The 18,526-nt window shown below is 45.1% G+C and overlaps 1 protein-coding gene across 2 annotated transcripts in view; it reads left to right on the top strand.

The window, feature by feature from the left end:
• The window catches only part of Slc49a4 (solute carrier family 49 member 4), a 76,775-nt gene extending 74,578 nt beyond the window's left edge, over window positions 1-2,197 (top strand). The window contains exon 9 of one of the 2 annotated variants that reach the window (XM_031363781.1): window positions 1,186-2,197. In XM_031363781.1, coding sequence (XP_031219641.1) covers window positions 1,186-1,247 — 62 coding nt within the window. In that variant the 3' untranslated portion in view covers window positions 1,248-2,197. Of the gene's footprint in view, window positions 1-1,115 lie in introns of both variants that reach the window. The other variant, XM_031363780.1, reaches the window with a different exon arrangement.
• The last annotated feature ends 16,329 nt before the right edge of the window (window positions 2,198-18,526 follow it).

The following is an 18,526-nucleotide window of genomic DNA, read 5'->3' as shown; positions in this document are numbered from 1 at the left end:
GCAGCCAGAGGCAGTCACTGTTGAGTAACCCAGCAAGTGGCCCAAGAGTGGCCTGTTATTCCTGGACATGAGAACATTTGGTTTTTTTGAGACAGAGTTTCTCTGTGTAGCCCTGGCTGTCCTGGAGCTCACTTTATAGACCAGGCTGGCCTCGAACTCAGAAATCCACCTGCCTCTGCCTCTGCCTCCCATGTGCTGGGATTAAAGGCGTGTGCCACTACCGCCTGGTGAGAACATTTTTGAAACTTACTCTTGATGACATTAAATTAGTAACAGCCACATCACCTGCTTGGATAACGTTTGCAGGTTTCCCAATGATTGGCATAATCCATAACTATTCATGTTAGCAGGAGGAAAAAAAAAACTAGAAAAGATAACACTGGTCTCTCTAGGAGTAGAAATGATTAATTCTTTAATATTTTACCTTATTTTTCCAGATATTCTAATTTATGTCGCAATGGTTAATATTAAATATTTTTGTTGAGAAGAGTCTATTTCCATCAAAACATATGAAAATGTTAGCTTAAAAGTCAATTGAGAGGGAGAGGAGATGGCTCAGTGGTTTGCTGTGCAAACATGAAGACCTGACTTTGATCCTCTGCACCCATGTGAAAAGCTGAGCATGTTCACACGCATGGATAGCCCCGGCATGCTGGGGACAGAGACAGGAGGATGGCTGAGGTTTGCTGTGTGTGCGTGTGCATGTAAATAAAACAGAATGTGACTTTTCTCTTTATCTAAATCCACTAGATATTTCTAAACCAAGACAAGTATGCCAGTGGTAGAGGACACTTAGAAAAAATTAACAGTCTAACTAACACATAAGGTGATCAATTTTTTTCCTTTGGATTAATAGATTGATTTTTTTTTCAACCAAAGTCAAGGTGTATCAAATTGATGAAAATTTATTAGCAACATCGATTAAATATTCTACATGAAAGTCTCGTAATACATCACACACAGTACTTAGCCTCCAGACTGTCAGTGTGCAGCGCAGTAGCTTCCGGGGTGCCTTTGTGGTTAGGAATGCAGAGTAGGCTCGTGCAGGCCATGCTTTGCTGATGCTGCAAAAATGCTTAAAACTGCTGTTTGTTTTATTTTATTTTGTCTTACAGAGTTGTCTTGGTTCAACTGGTGCCTTCCCGGGTCATGTCTACTCAGTCTCCTTCTCATTCTGTGCTTCAGGGAATCCTACGACAGACTCTACCTTGACGTGGTCGTCTCGGTTTAAGCCGACAGACTCGTAGGTCTCTAAAGGGCCTGTACCGTAGTACTGCACCTTTGCTTGGAATTGCACCTGCAATGGGAGAAAAGGCGAAGGAAGATATCTTTTTCAGAGGTTCTGTTAAGTTATACTCTCACATTAATTTAATGACTCCTAGGTAATAATGCAGAAAGTGAGTATCGTGAGGACTTGAGAACTCTGTGGACAGCACACGTGTGCTGGACTCTGGAGTGGAGCTGTGACGTCTCCCACAGGATGCACTGCCTGCATAAGGCAGTCACGTATGCATCGTACCCGTGCTGACCTGCTGATGAGCTGAACTAGGGATGACTCCTCCCAGGCACACAACAGAGGAATGGGACTCATGCCACTAACTTCTGAAGACATTGGAACCCTGCGTCCGATTTTAATTACAAAATAGCTAAGCTGTATACCAGTGATAGAAGTTAGCCACGTGTACACTACATGTTTTTCTAATAAAGCCATTTCTTATATGACTCCTTATTTTTAATCAGGTTGGAAGCCTTTCACTGTTCTTGGGCACAGGCCCTGGCTCCTTCCCACCCACCCTTGTTTCTGTGAGTATGGCGTCAGTCATGCCAGCAAGGTAACCCTGATAGGGCTGCATTAACTGTTGTATGAAAAGTGTAACTTATGATTTAGCACTTTGTTAAAAAATGAAGTGAGAGCCACATGAAGCATGTGCGTATTCAACACATGGTGGCACACATGTAAAGTCCAGCTCCCACTGTAACTTACCAGGTTAGACTGTAGTCAAATGATCCCCCATTTGAAAAGAACAGTGTATAACTTTGAAGGTTTGAAGATCTGTGTGTGATTTCTGAATTGCACCTGTGTATTTTAATTTAGATTGTAATATACTCAGTTCTAAATGAAGTCATTGTATTTGATTGGACAGATTTTGCCAATACCTATTTCTTTCTATAAATATTGGATTTTTTAAAAATCATACTCATTGCGTGGCTCTTGGACCTGTCTTTCACTAGGTTATAAAATTCCCTGTGGTGGGCCTGTGACACTGATGGCTCATGTCCCATAGCCCCTGTTACACAAAGCCAGACATTCCCCAAGCTAACAGAGCAATAGCAGTCTTTGGTGTCTGCTTCTCTTGCCCCTTTCCTCACATAAAGGAGCAACTCCTTTGCCAGCCAAGTCTTCTTACAGCTCAATCTCTGTGCAGGTCTAAGCCAGCTCCTGGTAGCCCGGCGAAAGGGCTGGGCAGTGCTGACTTCTGCTCACCTGTGTGCACCACTGCACACCTGCAGATGCACCTCTCACCAGAAATTCACGATGAAAGCTATGTACCAACTTGCCTGGGTCTTGAAGGAGGGTTCTGGGATTGCCCAGTATCTTCTGAGACCCTAAATTGAGAAGTGAGAAATGGTAAATTCTCTGATTTAACACCAGTCTTCTGTCACCTCTGCATCGCTTTCTTTTTTTTTTTTTTTTTTTTTTTTTTTTTTTTTTTTTTTTTTTTTTGATTTTTCAAGGCGGGATTTCTCTGTGTAGCCTTGGCTGTCCTGGAACTCACTCTGTAGACCAGGCTGGCCTCGAACTCAGAAATCTGCCTGCCTCTGCCTCCCAAGTGCTGGTATTAAAGGCGTGCGCCACCACCGCCTGGCCATAACCAGTCTGCTCCCTTAGCATGAGAGGAGGGAGGGAGAGAGGGAAGAAGGAAAGGAAGGAATGAAGGAAGGAGTAGCTGTGCCTCATCTTTCGTAAAGTGAAATAGAAGGCAGAATTCTGAAGGTGACAGGAAGCTAGTCACTAAGGATGTACAAAATAGCCACCGCCCCCTCCCATTTAAGGAGGAGAGAGGAAGCAGAGAGAAGGATTGTGGAGTATTGGATGGTGTTACATAAAACCTGCTATATGGCTTCTGATGAGGAACACTTTAATTAATGGTTAATTCTACTTTTACCACAAAGTACAGACTAACTTTAAAAATAGAACCTAAAAGTAGCTAATCTTTTGAAGACATTCTAGTGCATTGTATCAGTCATCCATCTCAACTTGTGTGGCTTCCCCTCCAGCAAATAACGCTCTACACATGCATTGCAGCTTTTCTTAGTGATGAAAGCTTCACAGGAGGCCAGTCAGTAGGCCTGCAAGAAAGGGAAGGACAGGGCATTATGTGTCTGTGCTGGGTAATCCTGTGCCAACCTGACACAAACTACCGTCTTCTGAAAGAAAGGAATCTCAATTGAAAAAATGCCTCCAGAAGATCCAGCCGTAGGGTATTTTCCTAATTAGTGATTGTTAGGGGAGGGCCCAGCCCACTAAGGGTGGGGACACCCTTAGGCTGGTGGTCTTGGATTCTATAAGAATGTAGGCTGAGCAAACCCAGAGGGAGCAAGCCAGTAAGCAGCACCCCTCCATGGCCTTTGCATAAACTTCTGCCTTCAGGGTTCTGCCTTGTTTGAGTTCCTATCCTGGCTTCCTTTGATGATCAACAGTAAAATGGAAGTGTAAGCCAAATAAATCCTTTCCTCCCCAACTTGGCTTGTGGTCATGGTATTTTGTTGCAGCAATGGAAACCCTAACAAGTTGGCATAAGAAGTGAGGTATGGCTGTGACAACCTGACCATGTTTTGGGGGAAGATTATTGAAGGACTTGGGAACTTTGGACTAGTGAAAGAGCCAGTGAGTGTTAAGATTTAAAGACTCTATGGAGCCGTTTGCTATTTGAATTAAGATTCTGTCATCTGGTCAGCTGGGGTGGAAGAGGCAGCGCTGATTAATGAGAGACCCCCACAGTACCTGAATGCTGCAAATCCTCTTATTTCTTGTCAACACATACTAGGTTCGCCCTTGTCTCATACCAGAAGAAGCCTTAGCCCTCCACCAATCCAAGCTCTGTATGTAGAATGTATAGAAATGGCCCTATAGAAGTAAATTACCTTGTCAAAAGACTAGAGTCATTCAATGCCTGTGGGAATCAGTTACAGGATGCCTTTGGATCTTCAAGTCCTCTGCAGAAAATGAGTTAGTATTTGCTTATCGCTCCCACACACCTCTAAGGTGTTTTAAACCATGTTCCAGGATCCTTGAATTACCCTGTACAATGTGTAAATAGCTATGCTGTTATTGTTAGAAAGTAAGAAAAAGTCTATACATGCTCACTTCAGTTGTAATATTTTTCCAAATATTTCAGATCTGCAGTGGATTGAGTCCACAGATGCAGAAGTAGAGGGGCACTGTGGTGACAAGGACGTGTATTTTCTGAGTCTCAAACTCACGCCTTTTCCCCTAGCCTCACAGCATTACAGCTTAATTTAAAATGCTTAGGGTATTCATGAAGATTCAGGAGTCCAGAAAGGAGGGGCTGCCACTGAGTATGGGAATGACAGCTCTGACCCACATCGATTAGTTCTTGTGTCAAGTTTAAAGTGTGTGGTGTCACAGACGCCGTAGCGCCCCTCCAGTCTTACCTCACCAGGATCTTATGCAAAAGGTTCTGATGAATAATTCAGTCCTTATAAATGAGCACACAGCATTATTAATTGGTGAGGACATGTTACTGTATAAGCTCCCTGTGGCTTGTCAATTAATACTTTACAATTCATGGGAAGAAGTGTTTTTTAATATGATCCATGGCAGAGATGTAGGAACAAGATAATTACACAGATGTATTTCCCTGGAAGAAGGAACTCACAAAAGGGGATCAAGTACACATGTAATTTTGCATATTTAAATGCGTATGGCCTAAGGGCCAGGTCTTATCCTGGATCATATATTCATGTTTAATTATTGAAAATGTTTACAGCTTGTTTTTAATGAAGCCTGTCTAGCAAGGGATCCCGGGTAAGGGACTTAAAGTTGAGGAGATTAAATCCCCATCTACTTATCTTTTAATTTGTTTTTTTTAAACTCTTATTTTTCCTAAAATTGAAGTACTTATCTTGCATTCTACCTGAATACCTGCTTTATTTTTAAGTCAAGATCAAATAAAAATACATAGCAAATTTACTTTCAGTTAATGTTTAAAATCACATTGATTTCACATTTGTTCCTGAAATACTAAGTATGGGGATTACTGTGATCATGTAAAAGCTTCAGTACATGAGACCACAGGTAGAGCACTTGCCCAGGGTACACAAGGCACTGGGTTCAGCCCTCAGCACCAAAACCAGGAAAAACCCTCTCACATTAAAATACAAAACTGTAAAAAGACGTTTGAGCAGACTTAGAAATACAGAAAAGATACAATTTACTATAACCATATAGGGGATGAGATACATCTGATCTGTGCCAACAATTTGCTAGTCTGTTAGGAAAGATAATACAGGAGAATGATGGAATATTCTAGAACAGATATTACAGTGGGTTTTTGTAGTACCATCAAGAGCATCCATCAAAGTATCCAGACGTGTTCGAGGCAGGCATCCCCGCCATCCTTGGACTTAGACCCCTTGGTGTACCTTAGTAGTAGAGAGCAATACTCCTTTTAAACAACTATAATTTTTTAACTGAGGTCTGTCTGCCTTGGCTTGCCTTTCCACTTACTTAGAGGACTGTGGGATAAAACATGATCTCATTCAACCTTCTCTGTTTACAAAGAAGCAAGCAGAGAGCCTCGTGAAGGAAAGTGGTCTGGCTGGATTCTAACAGATCCCTGGGCTCTTAGACCTGCAGTCTCTTCACAAGTCTTAGAAGTAATTCTTTTAATAATTTTTCTCTTAGTTTTAAAAAAGTTTTAAAGGAACACAATGAATGTCTGACCATTAAAAAAAATACCAAACAAACAAACATAAAACAAAAAAAAAAAAAACACCCAGGGAACAAGTGCAGAGTTGAAAAGATGAATTTTTCTGAAAAATATATCTTGACTTCCAAAAGGACTAAACTTTTAGCAGACCTTGCCAACAAATTAATAAGTATGCCTTGAGGTCATTTGAGGCTATGTACCCAACCTGCTGTCCTACTGTGTGCACGGCCTGTTTTAAGTTTAATCTGCCTCGAAGAAAACACTAACCAACTTGGATTTTTCCATGCAATCAGCTTAGGTTATGTTTTCTTCCATGCCTCTGGCCCAGAATAACGTATGTGTGCATGTGTGTGTTGTAATCATTTACTGAAAACACCCAACGGATTCGGAGCAACCTTAAAACAAATACCTGCCATCAATGTTGCAGGAACATCAATGTTGTAGACTGATAACGTCTGTTTCCAGTTCTCTTTGCCTGAGTCAGTCTATTAAAGATTTCTGTAAACTGGACATGGAAGCACACAGCTTTAACCCCAACTCTAGGGAGGCAGAGGCAGATGGATCTCTGTGAGTTCAGAGCCAGCCTACTCTACAAAGCAAGTTGAAGGCCATCCAGGGCTACATAGTGAAACTCTGTCTTTGTATTTACATAAATACTTATGTTAAAAAAAAAATCCAGTCATCTGAGAACCAGCTTCTCACATCATGGCGCTATCTCTCTTCAGAGAGGCAGTAGTTAGCATAGATCTTTCCATACCGCTGGTTCCATACCGATAAACTGTAGCATGTTCTGAGATTGTAATGTAAATTCTAGTATGCAGGCTCCTGTTTTCTTACTGAGAAGACAGTTCCTATTCCTACTCCCTCAACTGAGATCTGACACTGTGAGAGAATGTGAATGACCAGACCCCCAAATGCAAACTGGTCTTCCAAACAGGGCTTTCCTGGCTCCTTTGACTCTGCTTGTTACATTCCTTAGGTACCTGGATGCTTAGGCAGAACAAGAGCCTGACTCCGTGTGTGTGTGTGTGTGTGTGTGTGTGTGTGTGTGTGTGAGAGAGAGAGAGAGAGAGAGAGAGAGAGAGAGAGAGAGAGAGGCCTACAGGCCAAATGGAAAGCTTCACACATTGCAGGTAACGGCCATGTCATTAAGCTATACCCAGCCCATTTTTCCAGACCACTTCTCACTAAGATGCTCAAGCTGGCCTTGAACTTGAAATTCTGCTGCCCTGGCCTTCTGAGTACCTGAGGAGACATGTGTATCACAGCAGGTCCCACTTGGGTAACTTTTTCTCAGGTCTTCTCTTCCAGGCAGCTTACTCCTTTCTGGTGGGTTTTAACTATTTCTGACCCTACTTAGAAGCAAGCTGTGTAAAGTTAGACAGCTGGCAGTAGAGAGCTGGCCTCACTATTTCCTCGTGACCCAGACTAGAGAGGACACTGGGAACATGCCCTCAGGCTTCTGGCTCTCTTGCCAGGCCTGGTGACGTAAGCTGTCTGACCTTGAGCAATCCATATCTCATGTATACACATCTCTAAAATGCGGGGTGGAGAGTGATGTCCCCAGGGGGTTTTGTCTGCTTCAGAAATCCCAATCCATGCACAGTCAGTATTGGAGATGACTGAGGCATCCTCTATAGCCTAAAGAATTTACTGGCACTCTCTCCCCACAGACCCCAGCCCTGAACACATGAAATACTGTGCTGTGCTCACTAGCAACAAGAAGAGGAGGCTCTCTGGTGTCTGTGGTAGGAGATAAGCTCCGGGTGCCGTTCATCTTCCCAAGGGACTTTCTATATGATTGCAGGATTTATTAAATTTATCAAATGCAATAAGAGAAAGCCTGCCACCTGATGTTGAGATAGCATCTGGCAGACAGGTAGAAGTATTACATTTGCTCCCTGGAGTCGTCCTAGGCAGGTTCCTATCCTGTGGTTTGATTCATGGTGAGGCGGCCTGAGCTTTTAGCTGCAAAAAATAAACCATGAGGTCAGAAGGGAAGGCTGATCCGTGATGTGCGTCGCGTAGAGCTCTGGCGCCAAGTCCCTGTAAGATGCTTGGCTGTGATGACATCTTTGTGGAGCTGAAATCCTCTAACCAGACGGAGGTGCAGTGGGTTGAAGTGTCTCTGAGCTTTGAAGGAGCCATGTGATGCCATACCCCAGTTAGGGCTAGCTGGGGTACTATACCGTTGTTTTGTTACTCCCAGTTTACACTTTGCATTTTCAGACAAACCAGACACTTCCATGAGGCCCTGTTTGTGGCCTGTTGGAGATACTAGAATGTTACCATGTCCCCATGGTCCTTTGGCCATTGATGCTCGCACTCACTCTGTCTACCGAGTGCGCTTGTGGATACAGTACATGGCTAGAAAGACAGTAAAGAAAGGGGAAGCTGCTTCTACCCCAGGACTTCTCAAAAGGTTGTTTTAAAAGAAGAGAAAGAGAGCCGGAGAGATCATCACTTAGAACCTTGTATTGTTTTTGCAGAGAAACTGTGTTGAGTTCCCAGCACCCATGCCTGCCCAGCACAACTGCCCACAACTCCACCTCCAGGGCATCTGGCTCTGTAGGCACCCATGCACGAGCACCTTTGCTAACACGCAGGCTTAAATAAATAAAAATGCATCTGTTTTAAAAAGGGAGGAACAGAAAAAGGAAAATGAAAAAAAAATCTCTCCTAAACTAACAATTACAAAGAAACAATGAAGCCGGGCAGTGGTGGCCCACACCTGTAATCCCGGAGGCAGGTGGATTTCTGAGTTTGAGGCCAACCTGGTCTACAGAGTGGCTTCCAGGACAGCCAGGGCTACACAGAGAAACCCTGTCTCAAAAAACAAAACACAAAACAAAACAAAAAAAACCAAAGAAACAATGTATTTCCCAAATACATAACCATGCATAGCAGAGCCCAAATATTTTCTCATATCAACCATACTTTAATTTGTCAATTTTGTGGACACAAAACCCCACAGCTCTCACTTCAAAAGGAATAAGAGATAGTTGATTTTGGAACTATTTTTATACTTAAGTGACCATGTGTAACTGGTTCTCTGTGGGACTGTGAAAGGTGACCTAGTCCCTGGTTGAGCTAAGGCTAGAAGCCCAGGAGACCCTGAAGGGATGGTAGGAGCTTCGCCTGCTCCCAGGCACTAGGCTCCTGTCACTAGCTGTAGCCTCCCACGGATGTGTGGCCATTAGCCACTAAGGGCAATGCCCCAAGCCCCTCCACAGTAGATGAGGAAAAGAGATGTGACCACAGGTCGCATAGACTCAAGACAGAGATCTCCATTTTAATGAGGCTGAAGGCCTGGAGGGCTTAGCCAATAAGCTTCCCTTCCCAGACATTCCTTCCTGCAAAAGGTATTTAACCTCAGGCCCACCCTGAGAAGTGGGGTATGGTTTTACACATCCACTTTCTACCATGATAATAAATGCCTCAAAACAATGGACTGCCTCTTTTCATCGGGATCTGCCACGGGGAGCCATGGAGAAGGCCTTTGCCTATAGAGCTTCCATCTAGTCTCCCATAGAAGGCTTCTCTGTGCTCCCAGCCACAAGCCAAAGCCTGCTGTCAAGCCAAGAACTCTCCCTGTGAGGAACGGCCAGAGCTCCCCTTTCCTCTCCAACCCAGGACCTGGGCTAGATCCAGTCAGTGGGCCCAGATTCAGCTCTTCCATGACTTCTAGTGGTACCCGGGTGTCCAAGAGCCTGGGAACTTCACAGCCCCAGCCTCTTCGAAGGCCCAGGGAGCCCCTGAGCCAGCTCCGGCTGTCCTGCACCTCAGACTGTGCTTTCCCACCCCCAGAACAGTGTTTGGGCTTCCCTACAGCCCAACCCCTGCCTGAATGGGTGCCAGAATGGGTTAAGTGCAGTCCCACCACCCTGAGCAGCTGTGCCCTATGGCAGAGCAGGCTTGGGTGCCCTCCCCGGTACAGTTCTCAGCCTTCCTGATGCTGCAACCCTTTAGTATAGTTCCTCATGTTGTGGTGACCCTCAACCACAAAATAATTTTATGGCTACTTCATAACTGTAATTTTGATACTGTTAAGAACAATAATGTAGCAGGTGATAGTGGCACACGTCTTTAATCCCAGCACTTGGGAGGCAGAGGCAGGCGGATTTCTGAGTTCAAAGCCAGTCTGGTCTACAGAGTGAGTTCCAGGACAACTAAGGCTATACAGAGAAACCCTGTCTCCAAAAAAATAAAAATAAAAAATAAAAAAAAGAAAGAAAGAAAAAAGAAAAGAAAAAGAAAAAGAAAAGGTTGTTCTATTGTGAGTAAGACACTGGTTGGGGGTCGGGGCATAGAATTAACATGGCCCTGAGGAATCTAACCCTTCCATCGGTTTCCAGGGCTGGGGAATCTGGTGGTTTCTTTGGCAAATTGAAGCTGTTAGCACTAACAGTTTGTTCCTGCGGAATGTAACTGTAGACATACTAAGAACAGGTAACTCTGAAGTCTGTGGTGTCTCCTTTCTAAGGAAATTCAAATTTTAACAAAGACTAGAACTGAAAGGAAGTATGTTCAAGCACACAGCTTAGGATGACAGCCTCCAGATGAAAAGGGTTGCCTTCCAGGGCTGGAGACCACAGCAGTCCTTCAGATCTCAGGGAACCTTCCAGGGTGCACAGCTAGCTAGTCCCTGGCTCCCGAGCCTTTGCCAAAACATAAAGGAAGTTTGAAAGATAAGGACATAAAAAACGTTAGTTCCCATGGGGAGTTATTTACCACAGATGTCCCCAAACCCATGCTTACACCCCTCCCACCAGAAGTACACCCTTTTAGAAGCTGATGAAAATTATGTGGTAGGGAAATCCTGTTACCATCCACCTAAAACACATCCACAGGTTCCCAACAGAGTGCATCTGCCTCCATTTGTAACTCAGAAAAGGTGCCTAGGAGAGGCCTTGTGAGACCCTTCACGATCCCTGCCTTGACCAGGATGGAGCAGCTCAGGGAATCCAGCTGATGCATGCTGGATGTGCTACGAGGGGTCAGCATTTCTCAGAACTCAGTGATTCACATTGCTCTTCCTGAGTGAGTGCTGAGAAAAAAGCTATGCAGAGTCTCCAGTAGACACACCCTTCTCCCACTTATCCTACTGTCTTTGGCCATACACCCCTGAATCCTTGCTCTGTGTCCTGAAGGACCCCAGCCTCCAACTCCAAACCCAAGAGTCTTTTGTAACTTCGCCTGCCCTTCTCAAGAGGAAAGAAAGAAAAAATCAAATGTTGTCTCAGTCCTACATCATCTTCTGTCTCAGAATAGAGATGCCCTTTTTGCCGTGTTTACTCCGGTTTAACATAGATGACTCTCTCCACAAACCTCAGGAAACTGGGTTGCATTCAGTCACCTGGAATTGTCCTTCTGTGTAATTGGGGAAAGGTTACAGTAATGAAGCTGAGGCTGGCTCTCTCGGTTATATGCTCATCAATATTCCTGCACCAGAAAGTTCTTTGTTATCTGAGTCCTGAAATGCATGGTGGTTCAAACTATAATGTGTCTCCCCATAAGCTACTCTCATCTTAAAGCAGAGCTGTGATCTTTCCATCCACTTTATAACACAATGTAGACAGAACAGAACACTCTAAAGTCAGGCGTGGGTCTCATCACAGCCGACGTTAAATGCTGGAGGAGGCAGATCACACAAAGGTTTTTAGAAGAAAGAAAATCATCAAGCCAGCAGACTCCTGCTATATGGTGGCCACTGGGCTAAACACGGAGGCTACACAGAGATGCCTCTGGGGTCTTGGCCCTTGCAGAGATTTGTATTCCAATAAGCCTATTCATAAAAATAAACAAACCCTGTAACTGAAAACCAACAGCCACCCCAAAGGACCATTGAAGCTTTGTGGCTCATCTCCATTCCTGTCCTGGTTTCTATAGAAGATGTTTCTCTCTTGGGAAAATATATTCTAAATCCTATTTTCTTAAGCCGTTAAAAATCCATGCTTGTAACTAATCAATGTCTGCGACCTTCCTGGAGTAAAACCGCTCCTGTGTGGCCTAGGGAGGGAGAAGCGGAGCAATCTGTTTCCGTGGCCTGAAAAGAGGTAGAAAGTTTGGGGGTAACCCCAACAAACTTCCAGAGAGCTCAGAGCTGCCAGTGTGCAGTCAGGCCTTGGATCAAGGCCAGAAGAGCCTTTCTAGCAAGAAGAAGCAGAGACCGTGAGAGGAGGTCCATGAGCTGAGACCCCTGGGGAAGCCGTTGAGCCAAGCTCTAAGGGTTTGAGAATTGCTCAGTGGTAGAGTATATGCTTAGCATTTGTAAGGCTGTGGGTTCAGTTCCCAGTAGCTACACAAGTTAACAAAGTAAACCATAAACCAGTCGTGTAGATGTATTTGTTAGGATGTCTGCCCAGCCTAGGAGTTTTGGAGGCACGTGTTGTGGTGAAAGCAGGTTCTGGAAAGCAGAGCCAAGACATGGCTGGGTTTCCCCCCAACCTTTCCAAGCCATTCACCACTTCTCTGTCTGCTTCGAAGCCTCTGACTCTGGGTGGAAAGAACAGTCTCTTCCCACTGGGGACCCGGTTCCATTCTGCGTGTGGATTTCGGCCACGGCTGTTGCACAGTATGCAATATCATCCATGCTAGACTCCCTACGTATAGGATCTGAGTAAAAAAAAAGGGGTCAGTACTATCCCAGAGGTTTGACGTTCATCTCTCTATATTGGTTCCAGCCCTAAGACCTGGTTTAAAATAGCAACGTCCTATTCTGTGTGTCTCAGCAAACTTCACTGGTGCAGTGTGAGAGATGGTGCAATAGGAAATGAGTGGGTGCAGGGAGGGAGCTTGGCCCCTGACCTTTGGAGACTCGGTGCCCAGGGATCGAGTACACTAGCCCCGCCATTGAATGGGTCTGTGTAGTGGCAGAGTGTGGGGATGTTTGTGGTAAATTTCCACGATGGTGCACACAACTTTGAAATGTTCTGTGTGTCTTAAATATTCTTACCATGAAAAGATTGTGTGACATTTTAATAAAAACATCTCTTTTTTTGCACTTTGCTTTTGTAATCTTTGGGGGTTTCTAGATGTTTGTATCCGGCCAAGTATACTTTTATAAGGAAATGTTGATGGCTTGATGGCTTGAGTTGTTTTTATAGAAAACTATAGTTAATGTCAACTAGAGGCACTGATAAATATTGTTCCCATGCAATTTTTCTTCCTTTCAATCGGATTTTTTTAAAGGAACTGTGTCTTGGCAGAGCGCTTTCTTTAAAACGCTGCTTCATTTTACACCTTATGAATACTGAAGGTTCTGAAAAATAAGGGAGCATTTAAAATCCCTGCGCTGTTACATTGTGGAGATGGTGATGTGTATTGCTTTGCCAAAGTGGTAATTAAATGTTTAATGGTTTCAAGCGCTCAGTTCAGAACAGGGGTTCTAGTCATCGCTCCCAGAGCCAAGCTAACGAACAGGCCCCTGCAACTTTGGAAAATGCACTTTGGGATGGCAACTTCCCTTTCGCTTAGGAAATATGGTCATGTTGACATTATGGCTGTCTGCTTTGTGGATCTGCAATAAATGTGTCCTGAAAGCACTTGTGATAGATAACGTGGTCCACGGATTTTGTTTTTAATCAAACTCCAAATGGCAGCAGAAGTGGAGCCAAGGCTCCCTGAGCATTCAGGCAGCAAGATGTGGTGGGAGAAACACAAGTTGGGAGCAGAGGAAGCTGAACAGCTCCAGCTCCTCCACTGTGCGCCCCGAGACTGGAGACTCCCATCCTTTCTGTCTTTGGAGCTCATCGGCCCTCGTCCACCAAGGAGTATAGTTAAAATCAAGGAGGAAGATGATTACGTTGACCTTGGATGTGTGCAAATTGTCAGAATTAAAATGTCACCATGTATATCAAATCTTGACAGACAGCAGAGAAGGCCACTAAGAGAGGGTCCTGTAACACACACACACAAACACACACACACACACACATGCAGATGCACATATACCCACATAAACATACACATGCATATGTACAAACACATACATATACAAACATATATATACACATACACACATACATACATACATACACATAAACATAAAAACATACATATACACACAAGCACATACACACATGCATACACACACAAACACATACACATAAACACACACTACATGTATACATTGCACATGCATATATACACACAAACATGACATACACATGTGTGCACGCATATTACTTTAGAACATCTGTCCAGTACCTAACTGTTCAGCCTTGGATAGGGGTCACCCTTGCTATTGACCCCCATAGCCAAGCATGATTTTTTCCCCCAAAAGAATTAATGCAGTCTTGCATGTTTTACCTTGTAATGGCTCTTCTCTTTACCTCCTGGAGTCTGCCCGTAGGGCTTGTATACTCCCATCACAGTGCTCATTCCTGATCGTAAGTCTGCTCATAAGGCACGACATGGATTAACCCCTCAGTGTTCTTTCCTGAGCAAGCTCTGTTCTGTGGAGACTCCTCCTTCACTTAGACTCCTGCCATGTGGGTTTTGGGGTGGCAGCTGGTGTAGTGACCATAAAGCATCTGGAAAGCGTGCTTCTCCCACAGACTCGGTTTGCTCTCATCTTCCTGCCACCCTCAGGTCTCTCCCAGTCATCCGAATCCACTCCTGGTTGGATGAGCGCAAGATGTATCTCTTCACGGTCACACAAGAAGGAGAATTCTTTTTTTTTTTTTTTTTTTTTTTTTTTTTTTTGTTCTTTTGAGACAGGGTTTCTCTGTGTAGCCCTGGCTGTCCTGGAACTCACTCTGTAGACTAGGTTGGCCTCGAACTCAGAAATCCACCTGCCTCTCCCTCCCAAGTGCTGGGATTGAAGGCGTGCGCCACCACCGCTGGGCTTGGAAAGAGAATTCTTGTCCCGACTTGTTGGCCCCTTCCCCACCCCCTTTATAAAACATTACTCGAGTATTGAGAGCTCTTTAACCACAGTGTGCGTTTTTCTTCCCTTCTTGCCATACAGTTTTAATACAGTACACACCATACTTATATCTTTATATCAGTTCCTGAGCATTTTCCAATGACAAGAGAAACATGTGATTTAAAATATTACAGTCTATTTCTGGGCACAACTTCGTCCCAGAGGAGCTGCATTCTGAGGAATATGGTCATATATTTATCCTTAGCCCAGTTACTAATGGTTTCCTTTGAAAGATTCCTCAGAGAATTGCTTAGCTCAGCTATAAAGGCTTTGAGAATCCCTGTATCCCCACATTGATTCTCCAGCCCTGTTAGGCTCCAGCAGTCAGCCCTGAGACATCTGCTCCTGTGGGAGGGGGTGGGGGCGTGATGCACTAGGCTCTCCCGACTTGCATTTTTATGTGCTGCTCATAGTCACGTGACCCGGAAGGGTAGGCCCTGGTTCATCCCTTTATCTCGGTTTATGGTAAAAACACTGGACCTGATGCTCTTTAAAACCCCGTCTGTACTTTGGAGCACTTAGTCCTAACTGGGATATCTTGATCAAAGCCTACCTCTCAAGGCTTAGGGAGCTATGCAGAAGAGGTTGTAAGAGCCAGAGGAGATGGCTGACTCCAAGGAAACAGCTTCTTCCAGACACAACAGGAATGATACACAAACAGACTCACAGAGACCGCAGCAGTATGCACAAGACCTGCATAAACTCAAGCCAGACAAAATCCCAGAGTGGACAAGGGGAAATAGGCACAAAGATCCACCCCTAACCAAAAAGAAAATCAGTTTTCTCTAATGAAGTGTAAGTGGGTGTATCAAACACACTCCATACCAAGGTGTAATCGGTCAACACAAAATTAATTCCATGAGGTCTTGTTTGTTGTTGTAAGTGATGGTGGTGGTGGTGGTGGTATGTGTGTATGTGTGTGTGTGTGTACTTTTGTTTTCTCTTATTGATTTTTTTGCTTGTTTGACAGATTTTTAAATTATTTATTTATTTATTTTTATTTATTATGAGACAGGGTCTCTCTATGTAATACGCCAGTATATCCTACATATATCCTGCAACTCAATATGTAGACCAGGCTGGCCTCGAACTCAAAGAAACCCTCCTGCCTTTACACCCTTAGTGCTGAGTTTAAAGGTCTGTGCCACTATGCCTGGCTCCTTGTCTTCTGAGATTTTAGAGGAGGGAGGGGAGGAGAAAGAACTTACAGTTGTATAGGTAGAGAAGTGGAAAGTACCTGGGAGGAACTGGGGCAGGGAAAAACAATCAAAACATAAAAATAATTAAAAATAAATAAAATCCCACATATTCTGAATTCTAGTAAGTAAAAGGCAGGAAGGGGAGCTGTCAGGAGATGAGGCAAGGAGGGGAACCCAGTTTGGCTGTGTGGAGATAGGAAAGTATAGTGAGGCTCATACTTCACCTCTGGAGTCCTAGAGAACTGTTCCACGAGCAGGTAAGTAAGGGTGGACTTTGCTTATCCTCTAAAAGAAGCTAAGGTGTCTGGTAATTTTGGCCGCAGCACATTTTTCTGGAAGCTGCAGATTCCATATGTCCTGGTTCCTTGGATGTACTTGTGAGTCGGACCGCAAGAGCAAGCTTTCACCGGAGCGCTGAGCTCAGTACCATATCTTCATTTAGGGCGCCTCCGCAGGCCTCCGCACTGTTCTAAACACTTCCCGTGCTTCAGCCCTGGCAGCAAGCCAGAGCTGGATCTATTATTAGCTTCATTTTGCATAAGAGGAGCAAACCTCCCAAGGTTAGATAGTAGGTGAGCCTGAAGCTGCTTTGGAGTCCAGGCTGTGTCGCTGCAAAGGAGCAGCAGTAACCCTTCGGTCAAACTAACCCACGTGGGCTCTCCCAAGTGTAGGGAAGTGTGTTGGCCAGACTTCATGCTGTGTCATGTTCCATAATCACTTCTGCTTCACCAAGCTCCAGTGAGGCAGATGTCACAGCCCCACCCCACGTATCCCCACAGCCATGGAATAGATGATGGGCCTGAAATCCCCAAGCCCGGGGTCGTGAGTCGGCCTCAGAGCCCTGGAGCAGAGCACGGGAGTGCATGTGGTTCACAGATGTGGGAGAATTCAGGACACTGAGAACTTCCTTTCCTAATTCTGACTTGACTCTCTCCCACAGATAAGAGGCTACGGCTGTGTTCTGCTTGCCGCTTCCAATTTTCATTAATTCCCTTCCTCTACAAACCAGAACATTGTTCACATTCAGCAGTACTCCCTTAGTGTCCCTGCAATGTAAATCCTCCTCATTGATAGAGTCTGTCAGGCCTGTGTCAGGCTCAGAGGGTGAAAGTGCCTGCCAAGACTAACGACCTGAGAGGGATCTCTGGGACCTGCATGGTAGCACAGGAGGGGGAAAGCATCAACTCCTATAAGCTGTCCTCTGACCTACACACATTCATATGCGTGTGCACACTCACTCACTCACTAAATCAATCAATATAATTTTTAAAAATAGATTGAACCTGCCCACATTCCAGAAAGAATGGGTAGAGCACATGTGTCCCCACCCCTGGCTAAGGAGCCATGGGCTATTAATAGCTTTTAGGGGATGGGGAAATTGTCTTTTTCTTCATGGAGTAGCCACTGGCAAATTGCCTATCCCCAGTAAATGCTCCACAGCCTCGCTCCTACAAGCAACCTTAATTAAACTCAGTGGCTCACTTAGGAAAAAAGAAAAGAAAACATGTTGGGAAGAGTGGTCCAGAGGCAGGGGGCAGGGATAGGAGAACACAATGGTGGATCTGATCAAACGACATTGTCTACATGTATAAGATTGGCAAGGAATAAGTGAAAAACGTTAAGTTACAAAAATAAATAAAAAGCATGCCCAGGGTGTCTCTAAGAACAAGTTATTCCAGAGCCAGGAGAGGGCTGCACAGCTATCCCTCGCCCATGATGCCTATCCCTTCCCCAGGACACCAGTCCCTTCCCCAGGACACCTGTCCCTTCCCCAGGACACCTGTCCCTTCCCCATGACACCTGTCCCTTCCCCATGACACCTGTCCCTTACCCAGGACACCTGTCCCTTCCCCCAGGACACCTGTCCCTTCCCCAGGACACCTGTCCCTTCCCCATGACACCTGTCCCTTCCCCAGGACACCTGTCCCTTCCCCATGACATCTGTCCCTTCTCCATGACATCTGTTCCCTCTTGATGGCTTCTATCCCTTCCCCAGGATACCTGTCCCTTCCCCATGACACCTGTCCCTTCCCCCATGACACCTATCCCTTCCCCCATGACACCTGTCCCTTCCCCCATGATATTTATTCCTTTCCCAGGACACCTGTCCTTCCCCCAGGACATCTGTCCCTTCCCCATGACACCCGTCCCCTCTCAATGATACCTATCCCTTCCCCATGACACCTGTCCCTTCCCCCATGACACCTATTCCTTCCCCAGGACACCTGTTCTTTCCCCAGAACATCTGTCCCTTCCTTAGGACACCTGTCCCTTCCCCATGACACCTGTCTCTTCCCTTGCGACACCTGTCCCTTCTCCATGACACCTACCCCCTCTTCATGACACCTATCCCTTCCCCAGGACACCTGTCCCTCCTTCATGACACCTGTCCCTTCCCCCATGTCATCTGTCCCTTCCCCCATGACACCTGTCCCTTCCTCAGG

Source organism: Mastomys coucha, unplaced genomic scaffold (assembly GCF_008632895.1).
Source record: "Mastomys coucha isolate ucsf_1 unplaced genomic scaffold, UCSF_Mcou_1 pScaffold12, whole genome shotgun sequence".
NCBI lineage: Eukaryota > Metazoa > Chordata > Mammalia > Rodentia > Muridae > Mastomys > Mastomys coucha.
Note: the sequence above shows the minus strand (reverse complement) of the source record. Positions and strands in the feature narration are given on the sequence as shown.